The sequence below is a fragment of the Pempheris klunzingeri genome, chromosome 10 (assembly GCF_042242105.1).
Source record: "Pempheris klunzingeri isolate RE-2024b chromosome 10, fPemKlu1.hap1, whole genome shotgun sequence".
In the NCBI taxonomy this organism is placed as follows: Eukaryota; Metazoa; Chordata; class Actinopteri; order Acropomatiformes; family Pempheridae; genus Pempheris; species Pempheris klunzingeri.
This window is the reverse complement of record NC_092021.1, coordinates 23,659,594-23,680,856: the sequence shown is the minus strand read 5'-3', so window position 1 is coordinate 23,680,856 and position 21,263 is coordinate 23,659,594. Positions and strand designations below refer to the sequence as shown.

Sequence of the window (21,263 nt, the reverse complement as noted above, 5' to 3'; positions counted from 1 at the left end):
TTGTTCTGCAAAGCCAGAAACAAAACAAAAACCAGCTTCGGTCATAGCACAGGACCCCACTGTGTCTACAAAGCTCCATCATTTCATGTCATATTCTTGCTGGTTGGTTTTGCAGACGTGGGTCATATTTCTGTAGCGGTCACTTTGTGGGAATTTAGTCCCAAATTTTGGACGCTGTCAGACATTTGGCACAGGCTGTCTCTGGTCGCCTAAACTCTGAATTGGCCATCTGTGAACTTGTCTCACAGTGCGATCAAGGACCACTGCTTTGGGTTGACAACCACATTTCACCACCTGCTTCTCATTGGACTCTAAACTTTACTAAGAGTCCAAAAATGCAGTAAATCTCTTCCCAAAACTTAATTTGAGCCTCTTAAAATTGGAACCTGTATTAATTTACAGATTAAACCCGGTTTGGTCGGCTTGAGAACTACATCGAGTTTTTGCCACATCGGCCGTCATTTGACGTCGAGTTTGGCTGCCGGCTGAATGGTTGGATATCAAAAAAATTTGGTCAGCCAGACAGAGATGGATAGATGGAAGAAATATGACAGCTCCAGGGTAGGAAGAACAAAACAAAAAAGTAGTTCTTTCTATTTTTTTACAACTCAGGCCAAGGTTTATCTTTGCATGTGGCGCTAGTGTGGATCCCAAGGTTACACCGAACTGAAATCACTCAGATGTAGGAGATGCTGAAAGAGAGCAGATATGGAGGAGAAGGCAGAGTAGACGGAGAGAAGGAACAGGATGAGAGGAAGGAGGGAGGGTTTCAGAGACACAGCAGTGTGTTAACGGGAGCCAAGCATGGCAAATTGGACTGAATTTTCCGCCTGTGCGATTTCAATACACAAACGCAGGCATACATAACCATGCTTAATAAGTGCCGGGCTAATGCATTGTATAATCTCCTCTAAATTAATATGTTAGACACAATTGCCTGGTAATTAATTCCTGTCACAGCACATCCAAATGAGGAGATTTATTCGGTTCTGTCAATCATAAAACCCTGGAGTCTGGGGCAGATTATTGCCCAGCACGATGTGGCAGTGTTGGGATGATGATGTGGTTATGTGCGGTATATGTCTGGCATGTCTAAACATCCATTACTCGGGCCTTTTAAAGAGCCAGCGAGGAGAAAAAAAAAAAAGGTCACCGTGATGACAGGATGAACGGAGAGGCAGCAGCCTTTTTGTTTTACAGCTTCATAAAGAGCATGACGTCTCCACGGGCTCCTCAAACATCCAACATCCACCCACCCGTCATGTTCATGGCTCTGCCTTTCCCACACTTGCCTTTTGCCCTTATTGTTCCCCCTTTAGGTGAAACTGCAGCGACAGACCACACGCAGACCGCCATGAAGACCCTCAAGTTTTTATAGCTGCAGTTGAAATGTTAAATGACTTGTTCCCTCCAGCAACAATATGTGTGAAGTAGTTAATAATATGGGATGAATGGAGCTTAAACATCCAGCGTAGAAGCTTACAAACACTGATACCTGCAGTTTATGATCATATTATGTGACTTAAGTTGACTCTTAGTCATCCATCTTTTGACAATAAATAATAAATATCTCTTCCAGTGGATAAATGCAGTCTGATGTATTTCATGACCCAAAGTCAATCTGAACAGAAACGCTTTGGTTTAAAGTAAATCACTGAAGTTCTGATCTTTTACCACACTCACTGCAGCAACAGAGACAAAACTACATCAATCATTCAATCAACCATATCAGTTTTTAAAGTAATACGATGAAACAATAAGAAAATAAATGGCTCAGGTGTCCAAATGTTTCGGCGTCTTAAACGCGAGGATTTGCTTTCCTCACTTATCTCGTTTGTAAACTGAATTAGTTTGGGTTTTGGACTGTTAGTTTGAAAAACACACAGTTAAGGATGTTTGTTTGGCATTTTTAAAGACAAAACCTCGAATTAGTCAATTGAAAAATTTGCAGCTAATTGATAATGAACACAACTACTAGTTGCAGCCCTGTTTAATAGTAACAATCACACACACACACACACACACTGATAAGTAAAGTTTCTGCATACACGAAGCCAAAAGGTATTTTGCTTTTTAACTATTTGCTCATGCCTTGTGCTGGTTTGAAAACACACACACACACATACATTACATACACATACACATACATTACACACACACACACACATCACACACACACACACACACACACAGCCCTGCAGGCCTGTGGTTTTTCTTTATTAAAAACCAGAACACGCAATTAGCGGCGGAATACGCTTAACCCTGTATCGCTCCCTCAGCTCGAGGATATATTGCTTCTTCCTCTCCATTATTAAAAATATCACAGACATGAGAGGAGGAGGGGAGCAGACAGGAAGTATCACAGCTACATGTTTAGCATGTGGAGGCTGGGAAATGTGTTCTATTTAGTGGTACATTAGGAAGGTGGGAGCTGCTGAGTATTTGGGATGCTGTGAGGGTGGTGTAAACCGTGACAGCATCTGTCACTCAAACACTGACTGGCATACGTTATCGCGTTAGCATATTACAACTTCAGCTGTGATTATGAAGGTAGAAGAAGACCTAAACCTTGTGTGTGCTTAAGGAAGGATTTGAAGATATATATATATTTTTTAAATGAAACCTAACTTTATTGTTTCCACAGTCACGTCTGTAAATCGTAGTAAATTGTTCTCGTAGAGCCAAAATGATAAAAAGTTGTCGGTTGTTGTCCTGAACACTGAGGTCTGACTCCACTTTCATCAAAGCTGGAGAAGAGACGTAGATTACTATGATAACAGGACACCTGAACACTAATTCTCTCGCTCTCCGTTGCTGTATGCACCGTTGTTCCCGTGTTATTTTGAGGCCGTTGGACGACCACGTTATTGATGGTTCACCGCTACTGGTTTCACCTCTGGTTCTCTCGGGCAGACAGCAGTTTCATGCCGCATCCTGATGTCCAGTTCAGCGATCCAGCTGTGGCTCTCGCAGCAGAACATGGCGTCTGTGTCGCCTCCTTCTGTCAGGGTCAGGGGCACAGAGGGAGCTTGTGTAGGGAAACTGTGCAGGCAGGAGGACTTTGTGTTTGCCATGTAGTCCTCTGGAGACCGGAGACAGCTCAGGCCTCAGGCTCGCCTCAGCGCTGTCGCTGCAGTGTTTACGTCCTGAGAACCTTTTCTTGCTTGCTCTGACTTGAACTATGACCTGCATTTCTCATTATTGAGTATATTCTTAATGCAGATTGTAGTAACATCCCAAACCCATGGAGCCAACACTGATATTTGTCTCAACTTGGTGTTTAATCAGGATTTATTTGAATATTACAGTATTTTTTAATTGGAATTTTATGCTGGGACTCACATCATGATTGTTGGGAGAAATACAAGTAGGATTTAAGAAACAGAACTTACTGCTCCAGTCTTGGCTTGTAGTAGTAGTTGTTATTTCAGTGTGCAGATAAAGTCATACATTATTGCTGAGCAGAGGGATGATAATCGTTGGCCTTCAGATGCTGCCTGTTATTCCCATTAAGATTATTTCACATGGTAGTTACAGTCGAGCTATTCTCTGTAAACAGCCCTCTGTGTGTGTGAATGCAGGGTCTTCTTTGAGAAACAGTCTGTGTGGAGAGCAGAAACACATCAACTACTGATTGATCGCTATTAAGCTTTTTATTAGCTTTTCCAAAATGTATCTGCATTCACAGGTAGATATTTGTTTTTAAAGATCACCTTTTCCCAGGAATCCACCGACTAGATATCTGCTGGCTACACTGGAATCACCCCCTGCCCCCACGAGGTGAACTCATTGTCAGCCTAATGGGTTCTGAGTTTGGAGTACAGCATGAAGAAGTCTTCCATTCAATATCCTCACCCTGCCGCCACCGTCGCTACCCTGAGTGCCTCAGATCTCTCCAGTCAGCCTCTCACGTATCGTATCTAAAACCTTATCCTCCAACTGTTGGTTTTCTCAAGATGGAAATAATTAAAACAGAGTGTGAGATAAATGAAACATTCACAAAGCCCGGAGCTCTGCACCAGCCAGTGGAATCGAAGAAGGCTCTTGGATGTGCGGCGATACGTCTTGAAGCTTTAAAACACTGATCCCAGCTGCACCTGCACACTGCAGCAGGCACTGATCACAAACCTGGATCTCATGTTTACCTGCCACAGTTTGTTCCTGAGCAACAGAGCTGGCACACTTCTCAAAACCAGGATAAGGGCTCCTCTGATTTTCTGAAGTGAGGATAAAATGATGGCATGTGCAGACATGAATGGTACTGGATGTATCCAGCCAGGGTGGTTTTAAGGTTACGGGGCCAGTGGCAGGTTATTTCTACTCTCCCTTCTTACCATGTGTTCACATTAAAATATGCTGTGCTCCATGTTAACCGTACCAAGAAATAGCCACAGCATTAGTCAGTACTAATAACTAGACTAACCTGGTTTCCATCTTACCAGTCTGATGCTTCAGCTTTGATTACATGATGAAAACGCAGTGATAAAATCCTTTTCCTCTCCTCTACCTTCCCTCTGCCTCCTCCCCCCGCTCTCCCTCCAATTCTTCTCTGTGCCAGAACAACACAACACAATAATAAGATTACAACACTGAGTGTGTGTGGAGCTGGGCAGCGATGCACACATTTCAAACACACACACACACACAGAGCTTTTATATTTTCTCCTCTTACGGTGTTTGGTGGTTTTAGCCAGGAAGTGAAAACATGGAATTACACTGGAGATCCATTTTACTGTGAAATTCTTTCTCTCTCTGTTTCTCCTTTCTCTCCGTTTCTCTTAATCCTCTTTGTGTCTTTTCAATAATTTGTCTCATTTTCTCTTTCTCTCGATCTTCATTTGCAACAACAGAGGAGACGGAAAAAGGGAAGAGTCGAAAAGTAAAAGGAAAACAAAGAGACACAATAGCGGTGGAAGGAGGAGGAGAGTTAATGGTAGTAGCAGTATGAGTAGTAAGAGGAGGAGGAGGACTAGTAGCACGAGTAATGGGTCTAGGACTAGCAGTAGGACTAGTAAAGGAGGAGGAGGAGGAGGAGGACTGGTGGTAGGAGCAGCAGAAGTAGGAGGACGAAAAGGGGAAGGAGACAATGACAAGCTGTAGGACAAGGACTTGTAATGGGATTAGTGGAGAGAAGAGGAGGACGAGAAGTAGGAGGAGGAGGAGGAGGACTAGAAGAGAAGGGCAAGGACTAGTGGAAGGAGGAGAAAGACTAGGACTAGTGAGGGAGGGAGGAGGAGGAGGAGGAGGAGGAGAGTGACAGGATGTAGGCAAAGGACTAGTGGTGGGGGTAGTGGAAAGAAACAGAGTAGGACTAGTAGTAGGAGGAGGAGGATTAGGAGGAAAGGGGGGGAAACAACATGTAGTCGGACTAGTAAAAGGAGAATAAGAATGAGTAAGAGGAGGAGGACTAGAAGAGAAGGGCAAGGACTAGTGGAAGGAGGAGAAAGACTAGGACTAGTGGTGGGGGTAGTGGAAAGAAGAGGACGAGAAACAGTACTAGTACAAGAACAAAGAAGTTAGAGGAGGAAGAGTGGGAGGAGAAGGAGGAGAAGGATGACAAGTAGTATCATGAGTAGTAGTAGGAGACTAGCTGGAGGAGGAGGAGGAGGATGACAAGCAGGAGGACTGGGACTGGTGGTGGGAGTAGTAGAAAGAAACAGAGTAGGACTAGGACTAGGACTAGGACTAGGAGGAGGAGAATAAGAATGACGAGAAATAGGAGTAGGACTAGTATGAGCAGAAGGAGGAGGAGGAGGACTAGAGAGAGGAGCTGTAGCACAAGTACTAAAGGACTAGGACTAGTGGTAGGAATAGAAGCAGGAGGAGGATAAGTAGAAGGAGGGATGGTAGTAGTGATAGTTGGAGAAGGAGGAGTGATGGTAGTGATAGTTGGAGGAGGAGTGATGGTGGTAGTGATAGTTGGAGAAGGAGGAGTGATGGTGGTAGTGATAGTTGAAGAAGGAGGAGTGATGGTGGTAGTGATAGTTGAAGAAGGAGGAGTGATGGTGGTAGTGATAGTTGAAGGAGGAGTGATGGTAGTAGTGATAGTTGGAGGAGGAGGAGTGATGGTGGTACTGATAGTTGAAGAAGGAGGAGTGATGGTGGTAGTGATAGTTGAAGGAGGAGGAGTGATGGTAGTGATAGTTGGAGAAGGAGTGATGGTGGTAGTGATAGTTGAAGAAGGAGGAGTGATGGTAGTAGTGATAGTTGAAGAAGGAGGAGTGATGGTAGTGATAGTTGGAGAAGGAGGAGTGATGGTAGTGATAGTTGGAGAAGGAGGAGTGATGGTAGTGATAGTTGGAGGAGGAGTGATGGTGGTAGTGATAGTTGGAGAAGGAGGAGTGATGGTGGTAGTGATAGTTGAAGAAGGAGGAGTGATGGTGGTAGTGATAGTTGAAGAAGGAGGAGTGATGGTAGTGATAGTTGGAGAAGGAGTAGTGATGGTAGTGATAGTTGGAGGAGGAGTGATGGTGGTAGTGATAGTTGGAGAAGGAGGAGTGATGGTAGTAGTGATAGTTGGAGAAGGAGGAGTGATGGTGGTAGTGATAGTTGGAGAAGGAGTGATGGTGGTAGTGATAGTTGAAGAAGGAGGAGTGATGGTAGTAGTGATAGTTGAAGAAGGAGGAGTGATGGTAGTGATAGTTGGAGAAGGAGGAGTGATGGTAGTGATAGTTGGAGAAGGAGGAGTGATGGTAGTGATAGTTGGAGAAGGAGGAGTGATGGTAGTGATAGTTGAAGAAGGAGGAGTGATGGTAATGATAGTTGGAGAAGGAGGAGTGATGGTAGTGATAGTTGGAGGAGGAGGAGTGATGGTGGTAGTGATAGTTGGAGGAGGAGGAGTGATGGTAGTGATAGTTGGAGAAGGAGGAGTGATGGTAGTAGTGATAGTTGAAGAAGGAGGAGTGATGGTAGTGATAGTTGGAGAAGGAGGAGTGATGGTAGTGATAGTTGGAGAAGGAGGAGTGATGGTGGTAGTGATAGTTGGAGGAGGAGTGATGGTGGTAGTGATAGTTGAAGAAGGAGGAGTGATGGTAGTGATAGTTGGAGAAGGAGGAGTGATGGTAGTGATAGTTGGAGAAGGAGGAGTGATGGTAGTGATAGTTGAAGAAGGAGGAGTGATGGTAGTGATAGTTGGAGAAGGAGGAGTGATGGTAGTGATAGTTGGAGAAGGAGGAGTGATGGTAGTGATAGTTGAAGAAGGAGGAGTGATGGTAGTGATAGTTGGAGAAGGAGGAGTGATGGTGGTAGTGATAGTTGGAGGAGGAGGAGTGATGGTGGTAGTGATAGTTGGAGGAGGAGGAGTGATGGTAGTAGTGACAGTTGAAGAAGGAGGAGTGATGGTAGTAGTGATAGTTGAAGAAGGAGGAGTGATGGTAGTAGTGATAGTTGGAGGAGGAGGAGTGATGGTAGTAGTGATAGTTGGAGGAGGAGGAGTGATGGTAGTGATAGTTGGAGGAGGAGTGATGGTGGTAGTGATAGTTGAAGAAGGAGGAGTGATGGTAGTAGTGATAGTTGAAGAAGGAGGAGTGATGGTAGTGATAGTTGGAGAAGGAGGAGTGATGGTAGTGATAGTTGGAGAAGGAGGAGTGATGGTAGTGATAGTTGGAGAAGGAGGAGTGATGGTAGTGATAGTTGGAGAAGGAGGAGTGATGGTAGTGATAGTTGAAGAAGGAGGAGTGATGGTAGTGATGGAGAAGGAGGAGTGATGGTAGTGATAGTTGAAGAAGGAGGAGTGATGGTAGTGATAGTTGGAGAAGGAGGAGTGATGGTAGTGATAGTTGGAGAAGGAGGAGTGATGGTAGTGATAGTTGGAGAAGGAGGAGTGATGGTAGTGATAGTTGGAGAAGGAGGAGTGATGGTGGTAGTGATAGTTGGAGGAGGAGGAGTGATGGTGGTAGTGATAGTTGGAGGAGGAGGAGTGATGGTAGTGATAGTTGGAGAAGGAGGAGTGATGGTGGTAGTGATAGTTGGAGGAGGAGGAGTGATGGTAGTAGTGACAGTTGAAGAAGGAGGAGTGATGGTAGTAGTGATAGTTGGAGGAGGAGGAGTGATGGTAGTGATAGTTGAAGAAGGAGGAGTGATGGTAGTAGTGATAGTTGAAGAAGGAGGAGTGATGGTAGTGATAGTTGGAGAAGGAGGAGTGATGGTAGTGATAGTTGGAGAAGGAGGAGTGATGGTAGTGATAGTTGAAGAAGGAGGAGTGATGGTAGTAGTGATAGTTGAAGAAGGAGGAGTGATGGTAGTAGTGATAGTTGAAGAAGGAGGAGTGATGGTAGTAGTGATAGTTGGAGAAGGAGGAGTGATGGTAGTAGTGATAGTTGGAGGAGGAGGAGTGATGGTAGTGATAGTTGAAGAAGGAGGAGTGATGGTAGTAGTGATAGTTGAAGAAGGAGGAGTGATGGTAGTGATAGTTGGAGAAGGAGGAGTGATGGTAGTGATAGTTGGAGAAGGAGGAGTGATGGTAGTGATAGTTGAAGAAGGAGGAGTGATGGTAGTGATAGTTGTAGGAGGAGGAGTGATGGTAGTAGTGATAGTTGGAGGAGGAGGAGTGATGGTGGTAGTGATAGTTGGAGAAGGAGGAGTGATGGTGGTAGTGATAGTTGTAGGAGGAGGAGTGATGGTAGTAGTGATAGTTGGAGAAGGAGGAGTGATGGTAGTAGTGATAGTTGGAGGAGGAGGAGTGATGGTGGTAGTGATAGTTGGAGAAGGAGGAGTGATGGTAGTAGTGATAGTTGGAGGAGGAGTAGTGATGGTAGTGATAGTTGTAGGAGGAGAATAATAAATAGAAAACTAACACTATGAGAATAAAACATGATACTGATTGTTATAAGCTGTTGTTTCATACTGAGTGTCACTAAGATGCGAATGTGTAAAAGGCCTCATAGGTAATCAGTAGTGGTATTGATCCCCCGACCCCCACAACACAACACACACACACACTTACACTTTCTCCATCTCCTCCCTCCTCCTTCCTCTCCTCCTTCCTCTGTTCCTCCTGTGGCAGACTGAGCTGTAAAAAATCAATGGAGAAAATGTCCCGAAACAGCCGATCTAGAAGCCATCTGGCCCCTCGCTGTCCTCGGAGACCAGCAGTGGTTCCCCCCCCCGGGGACGAGACACATGGGCAAGAAGCTGACAAAGGGGAGCGAGAAGAGGTCCGAGCACACAACAACACAAAGCAAGTGTTAACTCAATAACACGCAGACTCATGCGGCTGTTACATAAGAGACAGATAGGTGGAAACTAATAAACCCAAAGTAAAAACGACGATGTGCCATATAACAACATGTGATTCTTAAATATTTTGCATATAACTTCCTCATACTATGTCTTACTCCTGCTTATTCTGATTCAAATAGAAAAAAGGATGTTAGAGGCAGCATGGGTAAGGAGAAAAGACCGACAAACAAAATACTTCACTCTCCAAAACAACTTTTATTAAACTTGGACTCGCGTCGGAGCAGTTTGAGCACCTCTCAGGTGAAACGATGACCTTTTTGACAACACTGCCTCCATCTTTGCTGCCAGAGTGCGACACCCTCCAGGTTCTATCACAGTCACAAGTGTCGTCTGAGACATCACATTTGAGTTTCAAATTCTGACCTTTTACTTATTGCATCCTCATTAATCCAATTAATGTAATTAGTAATGGTAGCTGGATGGTGTCAGAGGTGGAGGCAGGTTTCAGGAAATGAGGTGTGATTAGCAGAAAGTTACCCAAGACTTGATTTATAAAAAAAAATGTGGTTTAAAAAGTGTGCAAAAAGGGAGAAAGAAAGCAAAAAGGAAAGAAGAAAGGAGATAATGTGACGGGATGACAGAACAAAGGAGTCACAATAATCTACTAACACTAGTTTAATACAACTCAGCAGCCGTTCAAACATTTTGTGAGCCTGTTGGACATCATTTCAGTCATCTGATCCTTTAAAAGACTCCGTGATTCTCTGGAACAAACCAAACACAGGAAGCGTCTGTCTGCTGAGTGTCCTCGGGGCTCCGGTTCAGTCAGTCATGTCTCGAACAGAGAGGAGATGCATCATATCATGTGTTCGGCCGATAAACAGACACAGCAGCATCTAAAGTAATGTTAAATCGCAGCGTTAATGAAGAATGGATTCTTTTTTTAGAGACCAACATCATCGAGTTTAAAAAAAACAACCTAAAACACCAAACCAAATATCCTGGAAACAGAAAAACTGAGTGAGATTATTTCAAACTGTTTCCAGTACAACTCATTTCATTTCTACACACACACACACACACACACACACACTACAAAACAAACAGCAGTCAGTCAGTTGTGCCTGTCCTTTATAAAGGAGCACGAGCTGCAGCCATCCAGAAATGATCCAGTGTGCAGGCACTTACTCTCCCCGCTGATGGATGAACCATCAGGGCTGCAAAGCTACTTTCCGTACAAAGTTGAAAACAAGCTGCGAGTTGACTGAGAATACAAATAAACTTTAGAACTGAACTCAAACACCTTAAAGGTCAGACACATTACTGACACGTGGGTTTTTTTTGTTTTCTGATTAGCCTCCTGACTGAGTTGCGGCCAAATCTGAGCCACCGTTTAACGTTTTTTTTCCACATTTCTCACAATAAATGTTACCGTCTGCTTTCCTTTAAGTCTCTGTGCTCTGACAGAAACGTACCAAACGTGGATTTATATACAAACGACGATGCTTGGTGCATCCAGAGCCTTATGATTTAGAAAACCCTCGAGAAAAAACAAAATTTTTTTGTTATTTTGTGTTTCACATCTTGTATCGTTTTCTGCAAAACTCACCTGTAAAGTTCTTTAAATGTATTAATCTATTCTAACGGTGATCATTAGCAGTGGTAGAAAGTAACTAAGTACATTTACTTATGTGTATTTAAGTAGAATTTAAAGTATTTCTACGGTACGGTGTGCTTTATCTGAACTCCTCTTCCACCACTGATGACCGGGATTAGAGCACGTTGCTAGTTTATGATGTGGCAGCAGTTTGGGTTCAGGTGTGGAGGATGTATATTTATAGTGTGGCAACAGAGAGAGAGATGCCTTTTGAACGTGGATTTATTTGCACTCCAGACGTGAACAAAAGGTGAATAAAACTCAGTAGTAGAAGCGAGCAGGTGGGAGGACCGTGTGGAGCTCTTCCCTCCACTGCATCCCTGCTCTCCGCACAGACACCACCACATGAAAACCACATGGAGGAAGTCTCTGTGGAGAAGCAGGAAAACAACACCTCCGACATCAGTGCTGCTGCTTCTGACGCTCAGCAGCTTCTTTCTGCATGTTCACTCTGTTCTCGGCTGTTTGTGCCTCTTTCCTCGCCGTTTCCTCACAGCGGCAGCGCTCGTGGTTTCTCTCCTCTCTGCCTGAGCAGCCTGTAATGACTGAGGCAGGAATGCTGCTGGTTTTTATATAGGCCTCTAAAAATAACTCACCCCTCACTGCCATGTACAGCCGGACCGACAGCCTGCCGTAGCCAATGGCGTGCCTTCCTCCCCGAAGGCTCCGCCCCCTCCCTCGGTCTCAGCGCCTCCTTAATTGGACGCCAGTGACATCATCAACCCTATTTACCTTATTAGGTCACGCATGAAGTTGACGGACAGGTGGCTCCTCCCCTGCCTCCCTCCCCTCTCGCGCCGGTCGCCTGGATTGCAGCGGGGTCCAGTCTGCTGCTGGAGGAGCAAACCTGGCAACCTGGCAAAGCTTGTACGGAGACCGATTGGCAATCTGGCAATGCGGAAATAGATCTGGCACCCCCCGAGCCCGGACTGAGGAGAGAGGAGTGACAGAGCGAGCAGAGAGGAGAGGGGATTGCATTGACAAAGATAAAATAATCAACTCTTTCTTTCCTGTTAGCTTTTTTTTTTCTTTTTTTTAATTAAAGTGCTCAGGTGCGCTCATCTGCACCAGCTGGGGGTTTTTCCAGCATTTGTTTTTTTTTTTATTTGACAAGTCTGAGAGGAGGAAAGAAGAAGAAGAAGAAGAAGTGCGATTTTATCGTTTGGATTCCGGACTTCTTTACCGAGTTTTCCCCCCCCCCCCATTTCTTGCATCAAGCATGGATGTGTTGGCGAATTACAGTATTTTCCAGGAACTCCAACTCGTTCATGACACTGGTTATTTCTCTGCGATGCCTTCCCTGGAGGAGAACTGGCAGCAGGTCAGAGATGATACGTTTTCTCTTCTTTTCCGGGAATCAGAGTGGGTTGTAAAGTGGGATGAAATAACATGTGTGCGCTGCTTGGTGTTTCCTCTGTGTGTTTTTGGGTGTTTTGCACCAGCAGCGCGCTCCGGAGCGGCAGCAGCAGCAGCAGCAGCCCCGTGTAGTTGCGTCTTTCTCTCTCTCTCTCTCTCTTTTTTTTTTTTCTCTCTCGCTCACATGGAGCACGGCGAGGTCCGCTGACAGGAGAAAACACACACAACGTACACACACATGCACACAGGGGGAGTGGAGTGGAGAGGAGTGGGAAGGGGGAAGGAAAAGGGAGAGGATCCACACAAGAGCTTTACGCACTAATGGCACTAATAGGCAATTTTAAGATGCGTAAAAACAGCCTCCACATTTACGCACACGCCCTTTACTGTACACGAGTGGTTCCTTAAATGCACCTTAAACACACTTAAGGCTTAATTAAAGCCCTGAATCATCAGGAGCGTGACGCTGCTGTCCTGTGAAACCCGGCTGATGATTTTAAACTGCAGCCAAAAAGGCTTTAAAATGCTGCTGGGAAAGAGAAAAAAAAAAACTCTAAAACGCAGGTGGTCAGTGTGAAAATGCTGCTTGACGTCCAGACGTCTGTTCCTGGTAACATTTAGGGATCCACGTTGTCTGATTGGGAACAAATTCAGCTGCTCTGATCACTCACTTCGTGCATATTTGACCTTAATGTGAATATGGAAAGTTTAAGAGGATTTTTTTTTGGTTTAGAATAAAATGGTTTCCTGTAACTTTCCATCAGGTTTAGCTGTTTTTTTTGTTTTTTGTGTGTCCTGTTCTATTGCTGCTGTATTTAATCACCAGTTCAGACTCTGAGTGGGAGCTGGCTGAAGGTGAAAGTGGACTGATTTTGTTTTTCAGTCTGAGCTGATGATGGAGACTGTGCTGCTTCAGTGTGACTGATCTGATCGATAGACCAGTCTGTCAGCCTGATATGTTTGGATTCTCTCTCTCTCTCCCTCTCTCTCTCTCTCTCACACACACACACACTGGAAGATGGACACATGCCTGATAGCTGGTGACTTATTCTTAAATAATATATCCACATCTGCCACTGTTTGTTTGCAGATAATCCTGCTGAATTATGCATCATCACCCACTATAGAACATTTACTGTGTATGAGAGAGCCTCATCACCTACATCCTCAATCTTTACTGTACTTCTATTAAATAAATGAAAGGGCAATAATGGTGATAAAGTAAAGGTTTTACAATCTGAATGAGGATTTGATTGTTTTGAAATATGACCTACACCCATCTGGTAATTTCAAGAGGAGAATTTAATAAGAGATAATCAGGGGACAGAAACATTTCTCTGAAGTTTCACCCCTTGAACTTGAGAAATGGAAGCTGTTAATTGGCAGCCATCTTCATCCTCGCGTGTGAGCGTATGTGTTTTAGTGTGTTGCCACCTTTTTTTTTTTTATAAGCTATATAACGCTCAGTAAAGCGGTACATCCGTGGGACTAAATCTGCCCAGGTGGTGCTGGGTCACTTTATTCTTCTTGTTTATTCTTATAGTCCTGAATGAAGCTCAGACTGCACTTCTCTTCCCTGACTGTCTCACTGACACAAATTCTCAGCGCCTCATCCTATTTTTAGTCCAAACAGCACACAGTTTCACCCCCTGTAACCTATTTTTTTTCTGTCTGTAAGCATATTGTTAATTGATTGAGAAGTTTCATAGAGTTTCAGGTTTTGATGTCATGTCTCATTTTCCACAGAATGGCTGGAAAAGCGGTTTAAATTGGTGCCTGGAGACAGGAATGTAGACCTGGGGGGGAAAACTTTTATGCGCAGTTTTACATATTTCAGCCTATTATAAGAGCTGTTATACTGAAATGAGAGTAGATGGTGAGGAATTGTTTGAAATTTGACAGCAAAGCCATTGTGAGTGTTGGTACTAACACCAGAAGTGAATGAGTGCACCTGCTTTGAATGGCTTCGATGTCATAATGAGCAGTTTGCTCTTTATTTTTATCTGAACTAGTTGTTACCTCAGCAACAACTAGCAGCAATGAAAGGTAACTGAAGGCGATTTAAACTTTCTCGAAAGGCCACACTGACAGTTTCTCTAAACATGCTTGATTTGTGCTTATGTGGAGTCAGAAGAAAAGATGGATGTCTGTTCCATCTCTGCATGGTTTAGCACAAAACACTTACAGCAAAGGAAACTAGCTAGTTGAACTCTGTAAAAGTTGCCTTCCGCCAACGGGTCTTGTGTATTTAAAGCTCCTTTTTAATATCGTTCATACCAATAATCAATCAAATGACAGCATGCAGCATGAATGGAGTCTCTCATAGAGACAAACCTGCTGTAAATCATCACCAGCTCAAGTTTCACTGAGCTTTTCAGCCTCTTTTTAGCAGGTTTTTTAAGGGGAGTGTCAGTGTTTGGTCCAGGCTCAGTGTTTCAGTATGCAGGCAGCTGTGTTAACACAACAAATAAGCTCTAATAAAACCTCCACACTCCACCTGCCCAGCACCGAACAGCAGACACACTCAGTTAGTATCAGTTAGACAGATATGTGGTGGAGACCAAAGCAGAATTAGAATGAATATTTGGATCAGAGTTCATGTGTAAAGAAGCTAACTGTTTGCTATACGGTGGTAAAGCTGTACCTGTCTGCTTGACTTCTTTTGCCCTTAATGGACAAAAAATAAACATGCAAAGACTTTTGGTTTAACAACGAAGTAGCTTAGTGAATTAGAGCTATTTGTTGGTTGGGTGGAGCAAAATAATAATAAAAAAAAAAAATCCTGGATGTATTGGTGGCCGTTGCTTGCTAAAGGTAAAGAAGACACGTTTCCAGCTGGAGCATGACTGGCTGTTTTCCCCTTCTTTCTGAGGAAGCTAGCAGTTTCCACTTGTTTCCAGTCTTTGTGCTAAGCTAGGCTAACAGCATCTGGGACCTTTTTCTCTGTTAAACACACGGCGCTGAAACTGAAAACCACTTCCCTCATCTGACTTCTGGTGAGACAGTAAACCAGCGCCCACAGTGGCTCGGATCAGCTTTTCAGATTGTTGGTTATTGTGGATTGGAGGCAGAAACTGAGAGAGAAAGATGATTTGTTTTTTTTTTTTTGTTTTTTTTCCCAAATGTATCTGCACTAGTGGGGACACAGTCACAGAGAGAGGAGAGAGACACAAACACACACTTTGAGACCAGGCACACCCACATTTTTTCCACTCTCGTTCCTTCTGTCTCCCTCTATTTCCTCATTCACTCCATCTCACACTCTCCTACACACACACACACACACACACACATGCTTGGCTGGCATGCACTAATGGAAAGCTATGGTCTGGCAGGGCTCATCCCACCACTTTCGACAGTAATTGGCCGTTTGCTGTCAGATGGACAGAGAAACACACACACACACACACACACACACACACACATATATACACACATACACACACAAACAAACAACCGGGTTTGTGGGTTTGTGTGTGTCATTTATCTTCCCTGTCTGTCCCTGCATCATGCTCCTGGTCTTTGTTTCCTCGCACAGGCTTCTTTTATCAGCTGCTTTGCATCATGGCTAAACATGTGGAAAACACACACACACACACACACACTCTCACTCTCTCTCTCTTCTGTCTATCAGCCTTGTTGACTCTGACAGTATGAGCCCATGTTCTGCATTTAATTGCTGCATCTTTGCAGGTTTGGACTGATGTGATGGGATTTGTGAGTGTGTGTCTGTGTGTGTGTGTGTGTGTGTGTGTGTGTGTGTGTGTCCAAGGATAAAATGGCAAACCCAGACATCCCAATTAGATATAATCCATTTATTTCAAAGCAGAGCCTTGCCAAAGTCTGATGAGTTGGAGGGGGAAATGGAGACGGTGAAAACAAAGGGTTGATGGAGGTGAAAACTGCGTCAGAGATTCAGTTTTTCTCTGGTTTGTGAAAACACATCTGCATTTAAACACTCATACTTCGCACAGGTTCAGCACGAAGGCAACCGGCCACATTCAGAAGCCTGACTGCTTTTTAAACTAGCTGATTCTCTCGGTCTCTTTCTCGTCTTGTCTGTTAATTTGCGCACTCTGTGTGTCTGTAGTTCTTTTCAGGCTGATTGATTTATTTGCTGTGGTGTTGTTACAGCACTATGCTAAACCAACCAGCTCTGCGTTACTGATATACAGTGTCTCCATTAGGCCTGGCAAGCCTGCAGGCTACAGCCCTGCACCTTTCCTAAGAGTGCATTCTGTCAGTACTGAGCCTACTGCGGTTGATGATCATTAGCTCATGCAGATTCAGCCTTCACATGTGTTTCTCTCCAGTATTTGCAGTACTTGAAACATTCCTCTAAGAGAGATGCTCACAGATCTCATCAATCAGTTAAAAGCCCAGGTTGAATCAGCCAAAATGTTAAACCCTTAAGAGGTTTTTTAGTCTGAATTTAACTTAGTAAGTAAGTAAGTAGTAGTAAGTTACTCTCAGGTATCACTCCTACAGTCATACCATCTCTAACACTCTCCTGTCTGCACCTACAGCGAACCATCAATATGATATATACTATGTTTAGGTTATATTAAGGTCAGGAAATGCCCTCAAGCAATTTTTTGTGCACCAGAATTTTTAAAGATCTTGTTTACTCATACTTGAGCTGGGCCTACTTTTACTTTCATTATCAGTAGTAGTTTTAATATCAGTGAATCACCCACATTTTCCACCTACTGATTTACAATTACAGGATACACAGTACCACTGTTTCACAGTTTCATCACATTTGTTTTTCTTAAAAATGCTTCCTTCAATTCACAACCGAACTCATTCACAGTAAGATCCTGTTTGGACTGAATGGTAGTACTGGTTTTATGATGTTGATCCGCTGATAATTAAACAACACAATTAGTTTTTTTTTTCCCCATGACACTTGCTGCAATCCACGCATTTCAGGTGTTTCTTATATTTTATGGATTTAAAGCATATTTTTTAGTTTGTTTTGATGAACCAAGAAGTCGACCGTAACAGTCAGAGCATCCTCACAGGCTGTGCAGCTTCTCATGTACAGTGTCTGTTGTTTCCCTTCCTTTCTTCTCTCTGGTAACCTGTTAACCTACTGCAAGGATCAGTGCCTGAACTGGGCTTTCTCTATGTTTCTCTCTCTCTCTCTCTCTCTCTTTCTCTCTCCCTCCCTGCAGTTTGAGGCTGGCCCTGGGAAGTTTGACAAGATAATGAATTGCCATGCATGCTGCAGTTTTTCACATTTCACAGCCCAGTAACTCTGTATGTAGGGATGGAGGGAAGGATGGAGGGGATGGGGGGAGGAGTGAGAGGATAAGTTGAGGATGATGGATAAAGCAAAACAGCAGTGGACACATTATGAGAAAAAAACGCAGGTGAAAGTTACAGTAGTTAAGTGAGAGAAGACCTTTGTCCCGTCTTTCTTACTCCATCCTTTCATCTCTCGCCATCCGATAAACACTGTATAAGAGCAAAACAATAGATTTAACATTTTAAATTGGGGTGACAGTGATTGTGATAATTAAACACAGACATGCACACACACAGAGAGACGTGCACACACACCGAGTTATGTAATTGTCTGTGGTGCACAGCTGCTTCCTCCTAGTCGCAGCAGATGAAAAAAAAAAAAGAAAAGAGGAAGCCAATGGAGAGAAACAAAGGAATGCAGAGAAACTGAGGAAAGAGATATGAGAGAAGTGAGAGAGCGACACAGAGAGAGAGAGAGATGCAGAATGAATGTAGCTGCTGATTGTTTAATAACTAATCCACCTTTTTTTAAAAAAAAGGCAACTTAAAAGTGAAGTGATCATATTTTCCTGAAAACAACAACAGGAAGTTCAGTGTTCAGTTGTTGTGTAACAGCATCACCCAGCATCCACTGCAGAGGAACAACAAACCGGTTAATCAACGCAAGAAAGTGAATGAAAACAACTTTATTCAATTAATTATTTGTATAACTTCTTTTTGTTGCAGCTTTTAGATGCAATAAATTAGCTGGTTTTCTCGTATCGTGTAACTTTGTTGGCCAGAACACGGACGGCTATTGAGTTCCTCATATGATGAATGAATGCTCTGACTTTCCATGTGTGGCCTCATCATGCATGAATGGCTTAATGCCGCTTTGTCTCCAGACCGGGAACAAACTATGATTATCATGACTGATGAGCACTTATGGATTATCCCAGGACGGCTACTCCTCCAGATTAGCGGAAATTAAGCCTAAAGCACCAGTTTGGTAACAAGTGAGACCCGATACATCCGTATTACCATTTTCCCACTGGTTTAGTTTGACACTGTTGTACTAAGGTTTGGCAGGTGGGAGATATTTTAGCTGTCAACAATTACCCACATCAGCAGCTTTGAATTACAACTGAAAGGCTGACATGGTTTTTAACCATTCACTTGATTTTGAACTGAACCTGCCAGGCTCAGGTTGATTAGCAGAACTGTAGGAGGTCTTTATGCGTCAGCTCTGTGATTGACTGGCGACTTGTACAGGGTGACCTGCCTCTTGCCCACTGCATGCTGGGACTGACTACAGCCCACTGTGACCCTGAACAGGGCGAGCTTTAAAGGAAATGGATGCATGTATTGTTTCTATGTCCATAATTATGAGGCACTATTCTAGTATTATAATGTAGTCAACATTTTGGCTTATTGAAGATACTTGCAGAAGAGAGAAAGATGGAGATTCAAAGCTGCAAAAGAAGTCAGATCTGTAAAAAAACAAAACAAAAAGAAGTCGCAGATGTGCTTCTTCACTTCTTACAGCGTGGAAACCAGTGCCAATATTCTCCTCACTATGAACAGCTCTAATCACTGCATTCATTCATTTTCTTTTTTATCAATCTCCCAAACACACACAGTTATTGTCTTTTCCTCCTAATTTGAAATCACTCGAGTCAAACACACACACACACACACACACACACACACACACACGCTCGCCTGAGAACCCATAATTCAGTAAGTGAATAAGGCATTCAGTCTACAGTGGCAGAGATTAGATAAGAAAGTGAGCAGTCAGACGGCCGCGGCAGGAAAGCAGAACAAATGAACTGCACTCGTGATGGAGAGAGCTTATACTGTGAAAACCATAGCCCTGATCTTTCAAGATGAGTGGGTTTTTTTTATGGAGGGCAACTCTCCAGCACTATTCACCGTGGAGCCTGATTACTACAGTTTACAAGGAGATTTACCCATTCATCTATTCATGCTTCACGCACACTGTGGATATCAACCATTGTGTAGTGGATCATCCTTTTGTACGACGTGTGTTTCATATGCACATGTCGATTTTCTCCTGTATTAAGAAAAGAAAAAAACACAAAACACTGATGAACATTTATTTAGCTATTTTTGACAGTTGATAGACAGAACAATTCATTCATTATACAAGAAAATAATCAGCAGGTTAATAATGAAAATAATAATCCTTCTCACAGTGCTATGCTCTTGCTCTTATATAAATAAAGGATGTAACAACATTTTGCAATATTGCAATAAAAAAAAATGCGTTAATGCTGTCATGGAAATGTGAAAACTACTGCGGTATGACGTAGTAGGTGCAGAACAGACATTAGATGGTGCAAGTCTCACCTGGAAGCTTTTGTCAGTGCACCAGTTGTTGTCTATCAGCTGGAGCCACAAAGAAGATGCAGCACAGCCTGTAAGTCTTGAGCCAGAAGTTCCCTTGAATTGAGTTCAAACTTTCTGCCCGGTTAGCGACTGAAACCTGTTTGAGGTTTTCCTAAACCTTCTCCGTAATCGTACTTTACATTATCTATACGGTGTAGAATAAATCTCCGGTCTATTTGCACCCAGGTTTAAATAGCCAGGTGGCAGCTGTTAGACTATGACGTAGTTTACGGGGCGATAAAGTTCTTACAAAGAGAAGACTTGGTGGCCAAAGGGTCCAAACGCAGGACTCTGAGCCGGCAGACTAGGGTTTGAATCCTGTGTGAAACTAAATGTTAATATTAACTTTAATCTTTATACCAAGTCAACTTGTTGTTTTCAGTTTTCTTGTCTTTCTGTCATCACTTCTTGGTTGCGGTTTGGTTATTTTTAGGCACCCAAGCTTGGTCCGAGGTTCTGGAAAAGATCATGGTTCGGCTTATAATAATAACTCCAATACAAATATAAAAAGAACAGTACAGTAAGCCCTTCCAACAAACGCCTGGCTGTTCCACCCCGGGTGCAAAGAGCTTCTGCCTTATTTTATTTATAACTCCTGTATCTTCTGCTATGAGACTTTTTTTGGTTTAATGCACATGTGTTTGGGAAGTTATTTTGAAATCGAATAGCCGAGAGTGTTATATTTAATTCTTTTTTATTACGAGAAATCCTCTTGGTGATCACGGTCTGAGCTGTGTTGACACACACACACACACACACATTTATATACACAGGTGTATTGTGTTGTGTGCGTTTGTGTCTCTACATCCTGCTGAGCCAGTGTTTGCAGACCGATTGGCTCAGGGATAAAGCCTTGTGACCTGGCATCCATCCAACCCTCCCTGTTCTCTACTCACCCAGCTCCCTCTCTCTCCCTTTCTCTGTCTGTCATTCTTTCTTCCTCCTCCTCCCTCCCTCCCTCCCTCTCTGCCCCATTCTCTCCCTAACATCCTTTTGTTTATGCCCACTTAGAGTCTGCACATAAAAAACTGAATGGAAAAAAAAAAAATAGGAATTTGAAAAAATGCGTAAATACAGCAGAAAGTTGTTTCTCTGATCTGAAGCGGTCAAGATGATGTGTCAGCAAAGAGAAGATGCAATAAAGGCTGATGGAAACACATTTTCCTCATAAACAATGACATTGTAGGACCTGCTTCCTCTTCTCTTTTCTTCTTCCTCTCCTTTATTGCTGCCAGTGTAGAAAGTTGTCAGAATGATAAATAAAGAAAGAAGAAGGAAGGAAAAAATTGTGGTTAGATAACTCATGAAAATAACATAAAAAACCAGCAGCACTTAAACGTCATGATGTACTGGAGGAGTTACTGTGGCTCCTTTTTTTATCATGCTGATAACCTCCACAGCTCTAATTAATGCACACACTGATTTTATA

The 21,263-nt window shown here is 43.3% G+C and overlaps 1 protein-coding gene across 2 annotated transcripts in view; it reads left to right on the top strand.

Annotated features, from left to right (window-relative positions):
• Positions 1–12,056: 12,056 nt before the first annotated feature.
• Positions 12,057–21,263, top strand: part of klf7b (Kruppel like factor 7b) — a 58,455-nt gene continuing 49,248 nt past the window's right edge. For both annotated transcript variants that reach the window (XM_070837597.1, XM_070837596.1), the window contains exon 1: positions 12,057–12,158. In XM_070837597.1, the coding sequence (XP_070693698.1) occupies positions 12,057–12,158 (102 nt within the window). The remainder of the gene's footprint in view (positions 12,159–21,263) is intronic.